Source organism: Equus asinus, chromosome 28 (genome assembly GCF_041296235.1).
Source record: "Equus asinus isolate D_3611 breed Donkey chromosome 28, EquAss-T2T_v2, whole genome shotgun sequence".
Taxonomy (NCBI): Eukaryota; Metazoa; Chordata; class Mammalia; order Perissodactyla; family Equidae; genus Equus; species Equus asinus.
Window position 1 is genome coordinate 30,610,617 of NC_091817.1, and position 18,147 is coordinate 30,628,763.

Here is an 18,147-nt window from a genome sequence, read left to right on the forward strand (position 1 = left end):
GAAGAAAGTATGGTGAGGAGCAGAGGGTAATGAGACTGTGAGTGTGTGGCTGTGCGAGTGTGGTGGTGCATGTGTATGAATGTGAGTGTGTGAATGTCTATGCTTGCGTTAAATATGTGTGGGTGAGCAGGACACAGATGGAGAGACAGATTGATTTTGAACAGCATGGTCCAAGAAGGTACCCCTCAGAAAAAGGCATCTGAACTCCCCTGAAGGGAATGAGCAAGAAATCTTGTGAGTATCTGGGGATACAAAGTATAGACAAAAGGAAGAGCAAATAGCAAAATTCCTGCTGTTCAGAGATAAGGGTAGGTAGGTAGGTTGGGGCCCAACGGTGTGAAAAGGGCCTTGGAGGAGATGGAAACGACTTCAAATTTCGTTTAAACCTAGTGAAAGCTACTGGAAGGTTTTCAGTAGGGAAGTGAGATTTGAGACGATCTTATTTACATTTTCACTGTTAAAAAATATTCCGTGTAAAACAATACAGAAAAGCAATGGTTGGAAACCTTGCCTCTACCGCTTCTAAGCTGAGTGGTCTTGGGCAAGTGACTCAACTTCTTTAAGTTTTTTCCCTCCTACTTAATTTTATCAGTTTCAATACTCTGTCTATATTTACCTATATTATTTGGCTTTGAATATTTCCAGTTCGGACCCATACTCAACTTAATCACATCATGCCCTCCATATTAAAGGACAAGTGGAAAGTGGGAGTCTGTAGATGATTACCAATTTACATGAAGGTTTAGAAAAACCTGCTATGAGTTGATTTTCCCTAAATCTAATTTGAGCTTATGGCTGTGAAACTGTTACCTGGACAGTAGTGAGGTAACATTACCATATGATTGTATGAGAGCAAGGACATTGATGGCTGCCTGCTAATAATCCTGCTTGGCCTTTTCCTTCTAGCATACTAGACAATTTTAGAGTGTGGATAATGGAGCATGAACTTTTTTAGAGTGCTATATGAGGCTTAAGCTTATTGGAAATGCTGACCAGGCACAGCATCTTTCTTCACCTTTTTTGGGACCCAATGAGAACTGGTCATTGTCTTGTAATCCTCTGTCTCAATGTCTCCCTTGTGTAGATTGTGTCTTTGGATTCCTTTGATGACCACGGAGCCTCCCCGGGGACATACTTGGTTGCCTTGCTTGTTTCCTCATTTGTGAAAAGTGCCATTTCTCTGGCATAAACTCACAGGCTTTACCAGCTACTCTCTTAATCTAATGAAGAAGACACTTTTATGGTGAACTGCCCATGTACCAGCATCATTATGATTATACTGTCCCTTTGTCTATACCTATACATACATAAACAGATTTGTGTTTAAATTCTGGCTTTGCCACATTCTTTGGGCAACTCACTGCACCTTTCAGGGAACACAGTAGGCTCTTGTAGAGATTTGCAATAGTGGCAACTATTCACTAAAGGATGGTAGTTGCTGTAATTAAGTTTATGAATAATAACCTTTCAAAATCATTGTTACTTTTATTTCCTGCAGCAATCCAGTAAGTTTTGTTGAAGGACCATATTCCCTAGATAATGATACTGGCTCATATTTGTTGATAATTTATGCCGGATATCAACATAAGATTTTATGCTAGTTCATTTAGCTCTAACAACATCCTACTCATTAGGTCTTGTGGAAGACTGTATTTTCTGAAAATGACCCAAACAATATCTCCCATCCCACATATTTTTCCTTCAACGTGACTTTAACAGTCCTTCCATTGAAAGGTGGGGCTACAAGAACTCCACTTAAATTTGGGCAGTCTTATGACTACAGTGAAAATGACTGAGTGATTTCTGAAGCAAAGTCATCAGCGGCTATACAGTTTCTGCTTGGTGTCCTTGGGGCTGTCACTTTCAGAATCTATCCAAGCTACTCCGTGGAGAGGCAAACATGGAGGGGAACTAATAGCCAACACCAACTCGCCAGCCATTTGACTGAGCCATCTTGGAAGTGGCTCCTCTCATCCCAGTCAAGCTGTCCCCAGTTGATGCTATGGAAGAGAGACCAGCTGTCTCCCCCAAGTCTTGCCCAAACTGCAGACTCATGACAAAAATAAACAATTATTATTGTTTTAAACCACAAAGGTTTTGGGCAGTCTGTTACATAGCAATAGATAACTAATCCAGGGACTGTTACAGCCAGGTTAGAAAGGAGAACACTAAGACAGAGAAAGGTTAATTAATTACTAGTTCACATCACTAGGACCTAAATACGTAGCAATATAGATTTTCTGTTTCCAAGCTTGCGGAACTTTTCATATGTCCTTTTTCTCCTACTACTTCTACTCCACCTAAGTTTTCTTGTTGCTGTTGTCCTGTTTTTGTTTTTTCCAAGAATGATATAAAGAGCCTTCATTTTTCTAGCTTTCTTGAAAGGTGAGTAAGGCAGGCTTGGGTCGGAGAAGACAGCTGGCTGTGGCACCATGGAAAAGTGAAAGTCAAGGCCACCTACTTACTCTGCGGAAACTTTGGTGGGTTGTCATTGACATCGGTCAGCGTGATCGTCACTTTGGTTGTTCCTGAGAGTCCACCCATGTGTCCACCCATGTCCTTGGCCTGGATCACCACGTGGTACTCCTCCTTGGCTTCCCTGTCCATGTTGGGAAGGGCTGTTCTGATGATACCTGGACAGGTAAGCAGAATACAACATAGATACTCATTTATAACAACATCCTAACAACAAAAAAGTCCTAGATATAGGGGAAGAAAAGATGAATAGGACACGCTTCAGGCATCTGTCCTCATGGAGGAGTCACTTGGACATGATAATTATAGCCAAAGGCAGACATACTTGAAGCATCAAATAGAGGTACTTTCCCACAAATTGTCATAATTATTAACATAGTATTAAAATTTTATGTTTTACAGGTTGAACTGTAAATGCAAGTAATAACCTCATAATTCTCAGGTATAACGCTGAAAGCTCCTAAAGACTGAAATATTTGAGAACCCACTGCATGGATTATCTGTGACTAAGCCCATGCTTTTGGACTGCCAGCAGAATCTTTAGAAAGTTTATCCCTACACGCAGTTCTTAGAAACATTTCTATTGTGCAAATTAAAAGTAGCAGGGATGTATTTCAAGTAACACATTAAAATGTTAACAATGTTTTAAAGAATGAACCAAATGGGTTAAAAATATACACAATGCTCATACAAATGCTCACTGTTTACTATCGCCTACTGCTGACAACAATGATAAATTAATGATTGAATTCTGCACGATCCCTGGATATCAGCACATAATTTGCATGAAAACCATGCTCACTTGAATCTCTTGGGAACATGTGTGAGCTTTTTCTGTCTGTAGATATGGTAACATTTATACTGGAAATATGAGAGCGCTGTGGAAGCTTTAAGCTCTTATCCCTCTCTTAACCCCCACAATGTTTGTATTTTTCTCAGCAATACCCTTGAACTCACTGAACTTTGTTTTCCTTATCTGTTAAATAATTTGGAAGGTTCAAATTGGTGGCTCTTCACCATGAGACCCTGAGACAAACAAGATTGCAACTGGAGTCCCTCCTCCGGTTTTTAACATCTCAAAAATCTAGATGAAATTCCACAATAATCCTTGGTTAAACCTGGAAAGGCTAAATGGCAAATGCCTTTGATGAAATCACAGCAAGCAGCCCCATAGATTGTGTTCTGAAGCAAAGTGGCTAGAAATAAATGATTACATAGGTGAGCAGAAATTATGTCTAGTAAATGAGCAAAACATCTAATTGGCAGACTATGCGTATACATATAAACACATATACAAACAGTCATGTGCTGCATAATGAGTTTCAGTTAATGAAGGACCAGATATATGATGGTGGCCCCATAAGATTAGTACCATATATCCCAGGTGTGTAGTAGGCTATCCCATCTAGGTTTGTCCAAGTACACTCTATGATGTTCCTACAACGATGAAATCGCTTAACAATGCATTTCTCATTTCTCAAAACGTATCCTTGTAGTTAAGCAATGAATGACTGCACATATTTGACAGATTTTAAGTATAATAATAAATCCAGATTATTGTAAATATCTTTCAAATATATACAGCACATTGTGGAAAACAGAAAGGGTTTGGGGGGATAATATTGTGGACTAGTAGTTTCACAGGATTTTAGTGTTTATTCTGTAAAAAAAATCCTAGAATCAAATTTGCTGTAAATGAAGTGCAGCATCTTGATTTTGGTTTTGGTTGTTATGTTTGTTCACTCTGGTTTTGCTATTTGTTTCCTGTAAGAGATCTGCTGGATGGTGATGCCCACTGGGGATCTATAAGTGCAGTGGAGGAGATGGGGACGTGTTGTCCCCCAAACACACTTGAGCACTAACACCGCCCCCCCCCACCCCTGCACAGTGGGCTTCCAAGCAAGCTTTGAGACCTGCCAGTTTGTATATCAGCCCCCAAGTTCTATAGTCTCTTAATTTGGATCCATAGTTGATTTTAAGAAAAAATTTAAGTATTTTAAGATAAATTCTTAAATTTAAATTGAATTTTAACACAATTTTAAGACAAAAGATGCATTTTAAGATTATATTTATTATTGTGACATGGTGAAATACAGACAGAAACAATAAGAAGTATGGCTCATTGGACACCAATGATACGCCAGGCACATGAGCAGTGTCTAATCTTTGCAATATTTCTGTAAGGTGGCCTTTTTCATATTTGAGAAAACTGAGACTCAAATAGGGTTAGTAAGCAGGCATGGCCTCCTGATCCACAATGTGTCAGAGATCGCAATGACATTCCACGGTACCTGTCTGTGCTTCTACTGAAAAGTAGGGTTGTCCTTCCAGAATACTGTACACTAACTTGGCGCTGTTTCCGTAGGTGGGGTCATCTGCATCTGAAGCTGTCACCTGGATTACTGACGTTCCTTCAAAGGGAAGTAAATTCATTAGCAACAGTCCCTCAGCTTTTCAAATTATATTCTAGATTACAAAGTTTCATCATAAAATTAAAAACTGAGGGAAGCCCCACAATCATTCAACATGCTCTCATTTTCTCATTTTCCCAGGGTTGAGATGCAAAATAATCTTTTCTTCCTTCCTTATTATCATTTTTTAAAAAATTCTCATAGCTTAAAAATGAACTTTCTATATTCATAGTACCTCCTGCTATGCTAAGTAGTTAAAATAATAATATGAACATTATTGCAAAAACATTCTAAGACCCATGCAATTGAAATGTTCAGTATACCAAATAATTAAATAAAAATCTTCCCAAAGAGTCTCATAAAGGGTAATTAATGATGAATTGCTTTTCATGAAAGGACAGAGTGCAGTCTCCCATCTGTAGCAGAGCAATAAATACATCATTTTATTGTTGCTTTGCATGTAATAAAATGGCTGCTAATACTACATTTTAATTAATTTATGGCTATAAATATTGTACAGAATGTTGTTCCTTACTGGCATGAAAAGTGCATCTTCCCACCTCTAACGGATCTCGTAGTCAAAGAACAGAAACCTCCAGGAGACATCTGGTGAGATCTAAGGTGAACATTTGTGGGTCACAATGAAAGGAAACCAGGGAATTGAAGGAAGCTGGGAGTCTGTCTTGCCTAGAACAACCTCTGTTCCTTGCTGGGCACTAGTATCTGGGGGCCTGGCATGTTGGGTTTCAGAATGGAGGGGGAGAAGCTGAAGGGACGGAACCGGCAATTATCGAGTTCCTCTGTGTTAGGCACTGTTTGGGACACATTTCGCGCGTTCTGCCATCGTCTGTCTGCTCAGCATTTTCTACATCCATTGTACCTGTGAGAAATTGGATGTGAGAGTAATAAAGTTGTGCAATTTATTTTGCAAAGTGGGTTACTGCTGGAGTCAGGAGTCTAACTCCTATCCAGCAAACAACCAAACCCAAGTTCTTTTGGTGACATGAGCAGCAGACGGCAAGGTTCTACGTGGGAGGCTGGGCAGCTTGTTTACGCCGCCCCTGACAACCCTTTCATTTACAAGGTTGTCAGTGATTTTCATGTGGTGCAGAAGTAAACCTCACTTTTTTCTAATTACTCTTCTGTAATTCCTTATTTCCTGCAAACAACTTTTTTTTGAGCTCTTCCTATCTAACCAGGCACTATTCTAGGTAGTGGAGATTTATAAAAGAGAGTAAGCTCTATTCTCTACCATCATGGTACAGCTAGGGAAACTTATTCTTTTATGCTTAATTTGCTTCTGGAGCCCCACTAAGTCCATTATGACTGTTTGCATTTTACATCAATGTTATTTGACCTTCATCATAGTTTATAGATGACAAAATTAAAACCGAGAAATATCTAAGAAGTTGCCTGGGTTTATTCGGTTGGTCAGGGGCAAGGCCACGATTGCAACCCAGTACTGACTGCAGACTCTACTCTCATTGTCCATGATGGGAAGTGTAGGTGTTACCTTTAAGCATCAAGGAGCCCCAAAGGTGGGAGAAATGAAAATCCCCTTGGAGTATCCTTTTTGGTGACCGGCCTTTTCCTCCTGGCTCAGTTGCTAACATTATTGTCCTCTACTTACGGATTTATTTGATGTCTGTTGTTTCTCATTAAAATCCCCAGGTGAATACTGATGGACTAAAGGACTGGGCAGGTAAAAGGGAAGAGAAGAAGGCAAGAAATGGCTCAGGGTGGCTCTTGTAAAGTATGAGAAGAGTGTGACTTTCCTGGAGATGGAGAAGGAGATTTTCTTTTAGCATCACGGGCTCTACATGCAGAGTGGAAGGAGCTTAGGGCTCTAGGCTCACTTCTGCTTCTAATTTTCTTGAGCAGCTTGATTCCCATTCTTGCTGCTTGGTTTTCTCATCTGTAAAATGGGTGGCTGGCCCTGGTGATCCTTAACTTCATTTGGACTCTAAATCTCTGATTCATATAACCAGACTCAATCTGTGATCCGAATAGCCCTTCTCACTGTCTGAAAGGCAAACTTTTCTTAACATGAGGCATGTTTCTCAAAAGATCACAACTACATGCATTCTATAAAGCAAAATGAAATTCATTGCCAGGAAAAGGTGGCTAATTGAAGAAATCTTTCAGAGAATTATCCTCCAACAATGCAATGTGTCTTTCTGCATAATAAAAAGACATACCTACTTCTGAGTTATTCTAATAGATGGTGACATAGTGTCATGGGTAAGTGTTATTCTGGATCCACTTAATAGCTCATATGACTTTAGATAAATGAGTTAACCTGTTTCTGGCTTGGGTTTCCCATCTACAAAATATGTCAGATAGGACCTTCCTCATTGCAACGATGAATCATTGCAAAAATTAAATGCTAATAGTGCATGTAAATCATTAAGTAGCATGATGCCTACACAAAAAAATATTACCATTACTATTACTTATTGAACATCAACATGTGCTAGTGACTGAATGCGTATTGTTTCTTATCCTGCAAGACCAGAAATTGTTATTCTCTTTCTACAGAGTAAGAAACTAAGGCTCAGAGAACAGACATAACAGTTTCCAAGTCACACAGTGACATGCACCAGACCAGAATGATCTGGATTCAATCATGTTATTTCCTCTCTTCGATACTTCTTCAAATTTTGTATGTTTAGATTTTTTTTTTTTTTTTTTGGTGAGGAAGATTTGGTGAGCTAACTTCTGTGCCAAACTTCCTCTATTGTGTGTGTGGGACACCACCACAGCATGGCTTGATGAGCGGCACGTAGGTCCACAGCTAGGATTCGAACCTGTGAACCCCGGGCTGCCAAAGCAGAGTGCATGAACTTAACCACCATGCCACCAGGCTGGCCATGTATGTTTAGATTTTAAAACCTCAGATCCATTTTAAATATTCAAAATTTCAGCTACACAAATGAAATTTTTTTGGTTTTTTTTTGCCAAAGAACATATAGCATGAGCTCTTCTTCTTGATTTGGGAGTACGGGCACCAGCTCAGCCACCTGCAGAGACACCAGGCAGAGTGGGTCTTCCCACAGTACGCACCCACGTTGGACCTCTCGGGCACGTTGGCATGGTAGGTCTCGTGTAAGAACTCAGGAGGGTTGTCATTAATGTCCTGGACCTTGACGATGAATTCTGAGGGAGGCTCCAGCGGCCGGTTGGTGTCTCTGTCCACTGCCTGAGCCATCAGCGTGTACTGGGCTCGCTCCTCTCGGTCCAATGTCTTGGTGGCATGAATGTTCCCTGATTTATCATCAATCACAAAAATGGTTCCGGCTCCTTCACCTGAGAGAATGTATTTAATATTCCCATCACCAGAGTCAATATCGGAATGAAGCTGGAAAAAGAGAAATGGAGATTTGTAATTCCATGAGGGATGCAATGGGGGGGCAGAGACTCACTTACATGCTTTTTGCTACAATACACACACACACACACACACACACACACACCCCATGAGAGAAGGCATTCTCATACCATTTTACAAAAGAAGAAATAGAATCTTAGAGAAGTTAATTGCCTTGGCCAAGGTCACACAGCCAGGGAACAGTGAAGCCAGCGTCCAAACATTTTTTTTTTAATTCCAAGATTCATACTCTCTCTCCCCCTCTCCTATTATATATGCACACATACAAAATATGCATACAGAGTTATTTTGAAAGAAATACATTCATATTTGTATATTTAAATTATATATAAATATATAAGATTCTTATAAATAAAATAGAATAAAAATAAACATTTATGCAATAAGTCAGTCTTCTCAGTTCTGATTCTCATTCCTTCATTTTCACTGCTCAGAGACAACTGTTATTACCAGTGTCTTGTGAATCTCTGGGACATATACTATGCATGTGCAAGAATATCTATCCAGATACACAGTGTCCTAGTGTATTTTTATGCAATAAAGTACCATAGTGCACACATCACTCTTCACCTCTGTCTTCCTACAACAATAAACTCAGGTGAGCCTTCCACATTGGTCCATGAAGATCCACCTCATCCACTGTATGGATGGTATCATCATTTCTCTTAGCAGTCCTCTTCCAAAGGACACTAAACTTGTTTCCTGGCTTTTGTTCCTACAAACAATTCATTGATCAGACCTTTCCAGAAGACTTACTGTGTGGCACCCTGGGAATGACACTGGGGGATGCAGCCTGCATGGAAGAAGCTCCCATTCTAACCATAAAGCATGAGGTGGGTGGGATGGGCTGATATAGATGTAGTTTCTTAGACAGTAGAAAGAAGCTTAAATGTCCTTAGGTTTTTCACTTTCTTTGACAAAACCCAGAGAAAAAATGGTACTTGACTAAATTCACACTTGGCAGGGCCAGGAAATCAGCCAGGTCCTCCTCTAAGCAACCATCCTGTGCCTTTCTGCCTTCCCTCTGCTGTGTGTTTCATAACATGGAACTCTCCCAAAGACCACGTCCAATTTTCCTGTAGCAAGAAATTCCTCACCCTCCCTTGTCGTCCAAGCTCAATGTCTGCAGCTTTCATCTTAATCTGAGTTCCTCTGCCCTCATTATTCCCTTCGTGGGGAAAGGGAAGCTTTCCTTTCACTGCTTTAAGAGTAACCAGGAAGATGAAAAGCCTTTGGTTCTGCCTACTACATAGGAAAATCCAGCATAAATTAAAACTCTTTAGCTTATTATTATTGTATAATAATATTATTATATAACAGTTATTATATTATTTTACACTTACTATCATCAATGCCATTTTAATATTAATATGATTAATGCCATTTTAATTATTATTGTTATGAAACCAAGGCTTAGAGAACTTGCCCAGAGTCACAAAACAAGACTGAACACATTGCTTTTTAAAAATTTTTGTATTGTTTCAATTTCCCAAAAAATATTTAATTGATCTGCAGTGTCCCAATGAAAGATCAAATACTTCAGCTCAGGGGGATGCCTGTAGGTACAAATTACCGAGGCCATTTTGACTCTAGTCTACTGTGCTTCTCAGGAAAAGAAAAAGAAAAGCACACTTTCTCTCATTCCCTTCAAAACTTGTTATGCATAACAAGCTATGTGCTGTCATTAAATTATGCTAACATTTCTTATGAATAAGGTCATTCTGAGTAAAATATAAGGCTATTTGATGGCCTCCGATGAATCAATAGCGTTGCCCCCATCTTCACACAAGTTTCCATAGTGAGGGCAGGATCCTTGTACCCTACTCTGCTTTCACCCCACCCATCAACAATGGTTTGTATGTGTTCATTTTTCCTGCCTCAGACCTGGCAAAAGCTAGGGGCTCAGCCTTGTGCATGAGCAACAAGGAAGGAAATGAAATGCTGACTTTAATGAGAGTGCCCAGACAAATGTGTCTAGGGTCCTTCATGTATTACATATGAATTTGGCAAGTCGCTTGGGAATTAAACAGAAATTTCATGATCAACCAAATAACTAGAAGATTTCATAAATATACTCCTCCTTATCTTTTTCTTGTTTTCAGATTTGCAAGTTGGATATAAATTCCTTTTTTTCCCTCTCCAATAAAGATGTTCTATACAACTGACAATGGTATTTATTAGGTTCCACACGGAATTCAGTTTGGGAAATCACTCGATGCTATCAATGGATCCTGTTGCTGAGGTGTACACAGCCAATTTCTAACTCCGAAGACTGATGGCTTCTCCTCTGCATAGCACAGCGTGACACAGCACGCTTCCTGCAAGAATCCTGAAAAGTCTCTGGGTTGCCAAATCCCACTTTTTCAGAGCATCTTAAATCACTCAACCTTGAATGTCGTCAATCAAAAGTGATTAAGGAACAAGTCATCAAGTCTATTCCCTTATTCGTGGGGAACCATAGGTCAGCATTATCTCAAAAGGAAGATCCATAGCATCCAACCACTTTCTTTCCTTTCCCCCCATCCAACTTCACACCAGACTCATTCTCCCGTGCTTAGATTTTAAAGGTCACTCACTACTTCCCTTTTTCCCCCTACTCTCCCTGTTAGTAGGCATGACAACTGCTTGTTCCACAGAGATGCTGAAATGCCTTTCCAGGCCCCGTCTCTTCTGCAACCCCCACCCTAATACACAGGCTGTTCCCCAATGAGAAAGTCTCCACGGCAGAAGTCCCATTTTCTCAAAACAATTCATGCACAGCTCTCCACATTGTTCAAGCTACTGCAGTCCCTGCCATGGCTGAAGTTTCTTCTTCCTCTCTGGGCACAGAGCCCATCTCCTCGATGCATGGAATTCTGAGTGCTAATTATTTCCCTGTGCTCCCATTTCCAAAGTCTCCTCCTATTTGGGCATAATCTTTCCATTTTGGTATGAATGAATGAAATTCCTTTGATATACTTCTTCAGAAAGACACTTTCCCAGCCCTGAACAATATTATCGCAAAGCTAATATGAACCCTCCCCAAATATGTCAATTTCATAAATATGGGATGCTGTTCTCATGTTAAAGAGCAATTGACACAACTTTATTGGAATCTCTGAGGCTCAGAAATTAGCACCCCTCAAATCTATTCTTGTCCCTTTCCCCCTTCACTGGAAAATTCTGCTCATCTTTCAGGTCACAGTTATTATCATGTTCTCCAAGAAACTTTCTTTTATCCTTCCCAAAGGTTACAATGCAACCATATCGAATTTACCATGTAAATTCATAACGACTTGCATTGAATTTCTTCATTATTCTATTCCTCATTTTGGTTTTTTTTTTTTTCATTGCTTAGGTGAATGTCTCTTTTCTACTAATTTCTGAACTCTTTGAGATCAGGGAGAATTCTACCCCGGTTTACCATTTGCCCAGCTCTGCACCTGCGCATAGTAGGCTTTCCTTGTTATGTATATGAATACCTACCTCCTTGTAGTTAACGTCACTATCATCTGAAAGATTGTTGCATGTTTTACCATAAATGATAGCGGGCACACATTTTTTCAAACATACTTTAGACTCTCCAAATTTGCACTATTTTGTAGTAGGTACACGGACAAGGCAACATTGAGCAGTGCTATGATTCTCAAGCCATCCCAACAGGGTGTTGCCATCCCTAAGCCAAAGCAGACAAAATCCCACCCATTCTTATGACACACCCATTCATCTCATCCAGTATTCAGAGGCTTCCCCAAAGCTAGGCTCAGCACCAGGCCCTGGGGACACAAGGATGACACCATTCCTGACAACAAGTAGCTTCAGGTCCAGTGAGGGAGACAGACAAATAAATAGACATGTGTAATACAAAAAGGAAGGCTATGATAAAAAGGGTACACAGTGTTATGAGGACACAAAGGCGGGGTATCCACGTTGGGGTTAGGGTGTGGTCAGAGAAATGCCTCCAGTTGGAGAATGGTTAAATAAATAATCATCATTTGAATTCAGGAGACCATTGTGCAGCCATTAAAGAAGGGAACTTTTATGCTATAGCATTAAGTGGAAAATAGGTGTTCTTAACATGTCTATGTTAACATATTATGGATAGGTTTATTAACTGGGGGGGAAAAAGGTTGGAAGGATGTGTGAACAATGATTTTGTGGATTTTATTGGATGGGCAGAGCCCTGGTGTTTTCCCTTCTAGATTTTCTGGCCATGCCTTCCTACTGGAATGGTAGAGGGAGACAAGTAGGTAGTGAATAACAGCAGCCTTACCCTGCCCACGAGCACGGGGTCAGGCCCGGTGTACTCCTCTATCACAAAGAACTGGTTCCAGACCCAGCCTCTCTTGGAACGCTGCAGCACCTGGCCCTCCTTGCCCTTCTCGTGGTGTCCGTGGAACGAGGGTCGCAGGTGGCTCCGCCGCTCCGTGGCAAAGGCCTGGCTGTGGCACAGCATGCCCAGGCACACCAAGGCGGCTTGTAAACAATAGTTCTCCTTCATTTTTGGTTACGTGGTAGGCACAGGAGAATGCGGCTGTCACCCCTTCTTCCACCAACCGTGAGGTGTTGCGGCCGATGATAGCCTCCCAGACGCGTCACACAGACCTCTCTTGGAGTGGAATGTCTCTGCTCGCTGAGCACATCACGTCAGGCCTGCCCACTTCCCCAGGAGGCTTCTACAGGCAGAGAGAAAGGTCAGATGAGGCGCAGGCTGCATCCCCACTGCATTTCAATTTCATGCTGTAAACAGTTACCCACATGGCACCCCGTGAGCACTTCACTTTGGGTAGTGAGGAGGGAGACGTGATTTAAGAAATAGTCTCTGCTTTCTCGTAGCTTACACATGCTGGGTGAGATACACACACATGGAGACCCTTCAAGGCCTATAAGACGAGAAAATGTATGTGCTGTGCAAGTCACAAGCTTAGGTCTCACTGGCTGTTTAACCACTTACTACATATGGGTTTGGGTGAGCTAACTGACTTCTCTGAGCTCAGCTTGCTCATTTATGAAATGAGGATGAGAATTGCACCCACTGCCTCCTCAACATGGGGATTAAATGAGTAATTCCCCTAAGTCTCTCAGAACAATGCCTGGTACACTGTCAGCACTCCATATTTATCTGTTATTATTATTAATCATAATTGTGCTTGGGTATGTTTTTGTAATTAGGGCATTATGGGAGTCCAGGAGAAGAACATCTAATTGATGGGGATTGAGGATGCAGATGGCAGCGTGGGGGCAGTTAAAGGAAACTTCCAAGAGGACAGGATGGCTAGGCTCAACCATGAAGTGAGCATCACTGTGAGAAGAAGGGAGTAGATGAGATGTCCGTGCAGAAAGATCAGCATGCTGCAAGCCCAGAGCTGGTCACAAGCACAGCATGTCTCAAGACATCCAGCATCACTGGAGGGTATACAGAAGGAGGATGGCAGCAATGGATCCTGCTAGAGAAGGGAGGTCTCGGAAAATCCTGAGAAACCACTGGTGGTCACAAAAACATTTTTAAGTGAAATAATGGGTCAAGTTCTCATTGGTGGACCAATGAAGGCTATAGTCTCAATTCAATTCAATTCAATTCAATTCAACATGAGCAAGATGTGCTCTTGTTTGGTCAAAGGTCTACACAAGAAGCCAAAGATCCTACCTTAATCTGGAAGTCTTACAAAGGATATTTTACAAACTCTGTCCAGCCAGGAGAAGTGAAATAAAACACCATGTGCTATCAACTCGTCCAAAAGTCTTGTTTTTCCGTGTGTCCAGCCATGACTCAGCTACTCATCAATAGTAAGGATGAGCAGCTACCACCTTTCCATACACCTTACACGTTTCTGACCTACAGTCACTCCAGTCCTCTCTCCAGTGCTCTGGCTCTTCTCTCTAGTCCTTAACTCCTGTCTTAGCTTCTTGGACTTATTCACTGGACTTAGTAATTCTGGTGCTAGAAACTTAATTCTCCCCAAAGAACTTCTGTTGCTTGTTTCCCTCTCTTAGCACCTCACACTTTCTTCTGGACAATCATCCTCACCCCCTGGAGTGCCACCCAGACTCCAGCTGGAGCTCCAGCTCCCAGAACCAGACAAGCCTCATTACTATACCCACCACCAATAGGAGGGAATTGCAGAAACTTGTTGGGCATGGAGGATAACACACTGATATTGAGGATGACAGTTCAGCACTGGTGTGTATAAATGAAATTGGTGAGTGTCCTGAGAATTGTAAGAATAAAAAGCATCATCAAATTCTTAGCAATCTACTTTGGATAAAGTGGTGGGGGGAAAAAGGGAACATGAAGGAGAAAGTATGGATCTTCGCATAGTGGAATGTACCTAGATTTGGAGATCAGATAGACCTGGATTGGAATACCACTTCTATATCTTACAATATGGATGACCTTGGCATGCCACTCAGGCCCTCTGAATCTCCAGGGTATCATCTGAACAAAGGGGATGACAAGAACTGCTGCATGTATCAGGCTGGACCCAGAGTGGGCACCGGGCACACTGGCTCACTCCCTCCCTTCCCAGAATGCCACAATCCAAGCCTGTGGAATCTCACTCAGCAGAGGGAGGTGCTCTTGCCTTACAGATGGAGATTCCCAGGAGAGAGTGGTGAAGTGCTTTCTCTAAAAAAAGGAATTGAGGAACAAGAGTGACCTGGGGATACCATAGCCATCTGGCCTCAGTAGTCTAGAAAATAAGGGAATTGGTGGAATTCTAATTTGTTGGTAGAGAACCCCTTCCTTTCTGATGGTCTTTGACTTTACCAACCCAAGCCTTTCTGCTTCCTTTGTAATATGGAACAATGGCATCTGGGGAGGTCACAGATGTACAGTTAATTTCAGGTGTCTATCATTGCCCCAATACCACTCCATGATGTATTCTGTTAGTCTCTTTTCAAGGCATGGGGGTTTAATACTCGTTGCATACAGACACTTTGGGATATGTAAAGGGCTACGTGGAAGAAAGAGGAAGATTAAAAAGGCAGTGTCATCATTTAACAGCTTCACCCTCAGACTTGGGCATATTAATACTACATCAAATGCTGTTTCTTGCAAGCCAAACTAACAGTGCGGAAGGAGCACAGGGAGGAACCCAGGAGGGGTTAGATCCTAAAATGAGGCAACGTGAAGCAACAAGAAGATCCCCAGGCTTAAGTCAGGAAGCTGAGGATAGGGTCAATAATCTGCTATTAGTTTATCGTGGCAGCTCACCAGTTTCCCTCTTGGTGGCTCTGCCTCATTCTCTGTAATGTGAAGCCACTGGGTGACACTTTCTACAAGCAGCTCCCAGCCTCATATTCATGGTTGGAGTTCTGGTGAGAGATGGTGGGGCATTTCTTCTGATTCATATGCCATCTCCTGACTAGACTGGATGCCTCTTAATGGGTGGGATTATATCTTATTCACAATTACATGTCCAGGGCCTGAGCTCTTCAAAGGTGAAGCAGGCCATCAATAAGAGTTGAATGTAAGATTTGAACCACATACTTCACATTCAAACTTGACATTGCCACCACAGAATCTCAAGAAGAAGAAATAACAAGGAAAGAGCATATGGTACAACAAGATCTCTGCCCATTTTACACCATGCCAAGTATTAAGTGTTCATTCACATGGTGATAAATTATTCTTGCATATAAACTGTGAAGTGTATTTGAAAGAAAGGGTTTAATTAAAGTTGATATTTCTACACCTCTTTCTTCTGGCTGCCATTTTGCTGTAAAGCACAATTATTTTTGACACTAGAAGTGTTGAAACTAGATGACAACTTTTTTCCTTTATAAAAAAATTCTAGCTTGATACTAATGAATTTAAGAATATCCACATGACCAATAAACAATAAACCCTTGGTTGAAAAGATGAAATTATTTTCTTCTGTTGGAAAGAAGAGAAAAACCAAATTGCTTTTAAAAGTAATTCATTGGACCCATTATTTGTAAGTGCTTATATTACTAGGTAATATATAAAGTTATTTTGATGATTAATCTCAGGTATGCATAAGATGAATTTTAAGACTTTTTTTTATTTATTCAATTTCAGAATGAAAATCTACTTAGCAAAAACTTTTTCCAGCCATTCTTCTAAAACTTTACAAATAGTAACCCCTCTATTAATCCCTATAACAAACATATGAATGGGTACTGTGAATATTCTTATTTTAAAGGATGAGGAAACTGAGGCCCAGATAAATTAAGCAACTTGTCCAAGGTTATGCTTTTGATAAGTAGCAGAGCTGGAATTTGAACCCATGACATGTGGTTCTCCAAGTCTGTATTCCTTTTTTTTAAAATTTTTTTTGGTGAGAAGATTCACCCTGAGCTAACATCTGTTGCCAATCGTCCCCTGTTTTTGCTTGAGGAAAAAGCCATGAGGCCAGGCCCTGGAGTCTATATTCTTAACCAGTGAACAATACCAACTCTTGTGTTTGAAGTTCATAAGGAAATGATATGGATACCGTGATAAGAACTGTTACCTAGAAGCCACCTAAAGTAAACCACTATTAGAACCTGGTGTATATTAATAATATGACTATGATGAAAATATTAATAATAGCTAACATTTGTCCCAGTGTTTTTATCTGCCTAACTCTCTCTTGAGAGCTTTCACTGAGTTGAGTCAATAAATCTTCATAATAACTCCACAAAGTAGGAGTATTGTTGTTTCCATTTTACAGGTAAGTAGTTTTTGGCACAGGAAGATTAAGTGACTTGCCCGTGGTTACAGAGCCAGCAAGTGGAGGAGCTGTGGTATGAACCCTGAATGTTTGGTTCCAAGATGTGCATTTGTATTCGCTACAATCTGATGCGACACTGCCTCTCTAAGTGAAGACTGCTGATCGAACATAGACACATGTCCCAAGACACACACAATAGTTTTATGGTGATAATAATTTAAGTTTTGGTGGCACTGTGTGCGGGGGAGTAATACTGACTAAACCATTAAAACCAAACCAGAAAGAGGAAGACAAAGCATCTTGCAGTAATGGCCAAAGTGAAGACGAACAAGAGGTAATTACATCAGTTCATCAAGAACACAGTCCAACCAGGTCCTTAAACAGCACATTACACAAAAGTTTATCTTTGTCTTTTATTTTTACATATATGTATATATATATATTTTTATTTATTATTATTTTGTTTTTGGTGAGGGAGATTGGCCCTGAGCTAACGTCTGTTGCCAATCTTATTCCTTTTGCTTGAGGAAGATTGTTGCTGAACTAAAATCTGTGCCAATCTTCCTGTTTTGCATGTAGGATGCTGCTGCGGCATGGCTTGATGAATGGTGTGTAGGTCTGCGCCCAGGATCCAAACTCGTGAACCCAGGGCTGCTGGAGGTGAGTGTGTGAACTTAACCACGAGGCTGGCCCTTTTGCCTCTTATTTATAAACTCCATTTCAGAATTTCTAAAGGTATAGGTTAAAAAAGATGTCTTCAGGGAGTTTTTTTTTTTTTAATGCTTCTAAAATCTAGAGATCTGCTCGATGTATTCAGTGGCAGAGAGTTTGCAGGAATCACACATGAAAATTAATAGACCGCCCTCCTAAGAAGACCTTGACGTTGGTAATAATTAAGGAAATATATCAACGTTCTAACTGGTTTTAATAAAGACCCCCAAGGCAGTTCTTGAACAATTCTTCCATGGAAGCACTTTCCAGCAATATACCAGGAGGTCTAAGCATTGGGGTTCCACTAAAACATATAGGAAAATTTTATTTTATGATGGGGGCATATTGCTTGGAAGGAAAAATAAATGTTGTTGAAAGTCACAGGAGTAATAACATGACAGGAAAATGGATTTGCAAAACCACCAGCTCTAAGTGGAAGGCTCGCCTCTCTATCTCGAGAGCAGATAGCCCGTCCTAAGCTACTGTGCCTTGAGCATAAAACTCTCTC

At 40.8% G+C, this 18,147-nt stretch overlaps 1 protein-coding gene across 1 annotated transcript in view; it reads right to left on the reverse strand.

Moving 5' to 3' along the window:
• CDH11 (cadherin 11) overlaps nt 1-18,147 on the reverse strand; it is a 145,459-nt gene that overhangs the window by 32,301 nt on the left and 95,011 nt on the right. The window contains exons 3-6 of the mRNA XM_014854450.3: nt 12,527-12,929; nt 7,950-8,244; nt 4,767-4,886; nt 2,466-2,633 (exon numbers count right to left, since the gene is read on the reverse strand). Coding sequence (XP_014709936.1) covers nt 2,466-2,633; nt 4,767-4,886; nt 7,950-8,244; nt 12,527-12,754 — 811 coding nt within the window. The 5' untranslated portion in view covers nt 12,755-12,929. The remainder of the gene's footprint in view (nt 1-2,465; nt 2,634-4,766; nt 4,887-7,949; nt 8,245-12,526; nt 12,930-18,147) is intronic.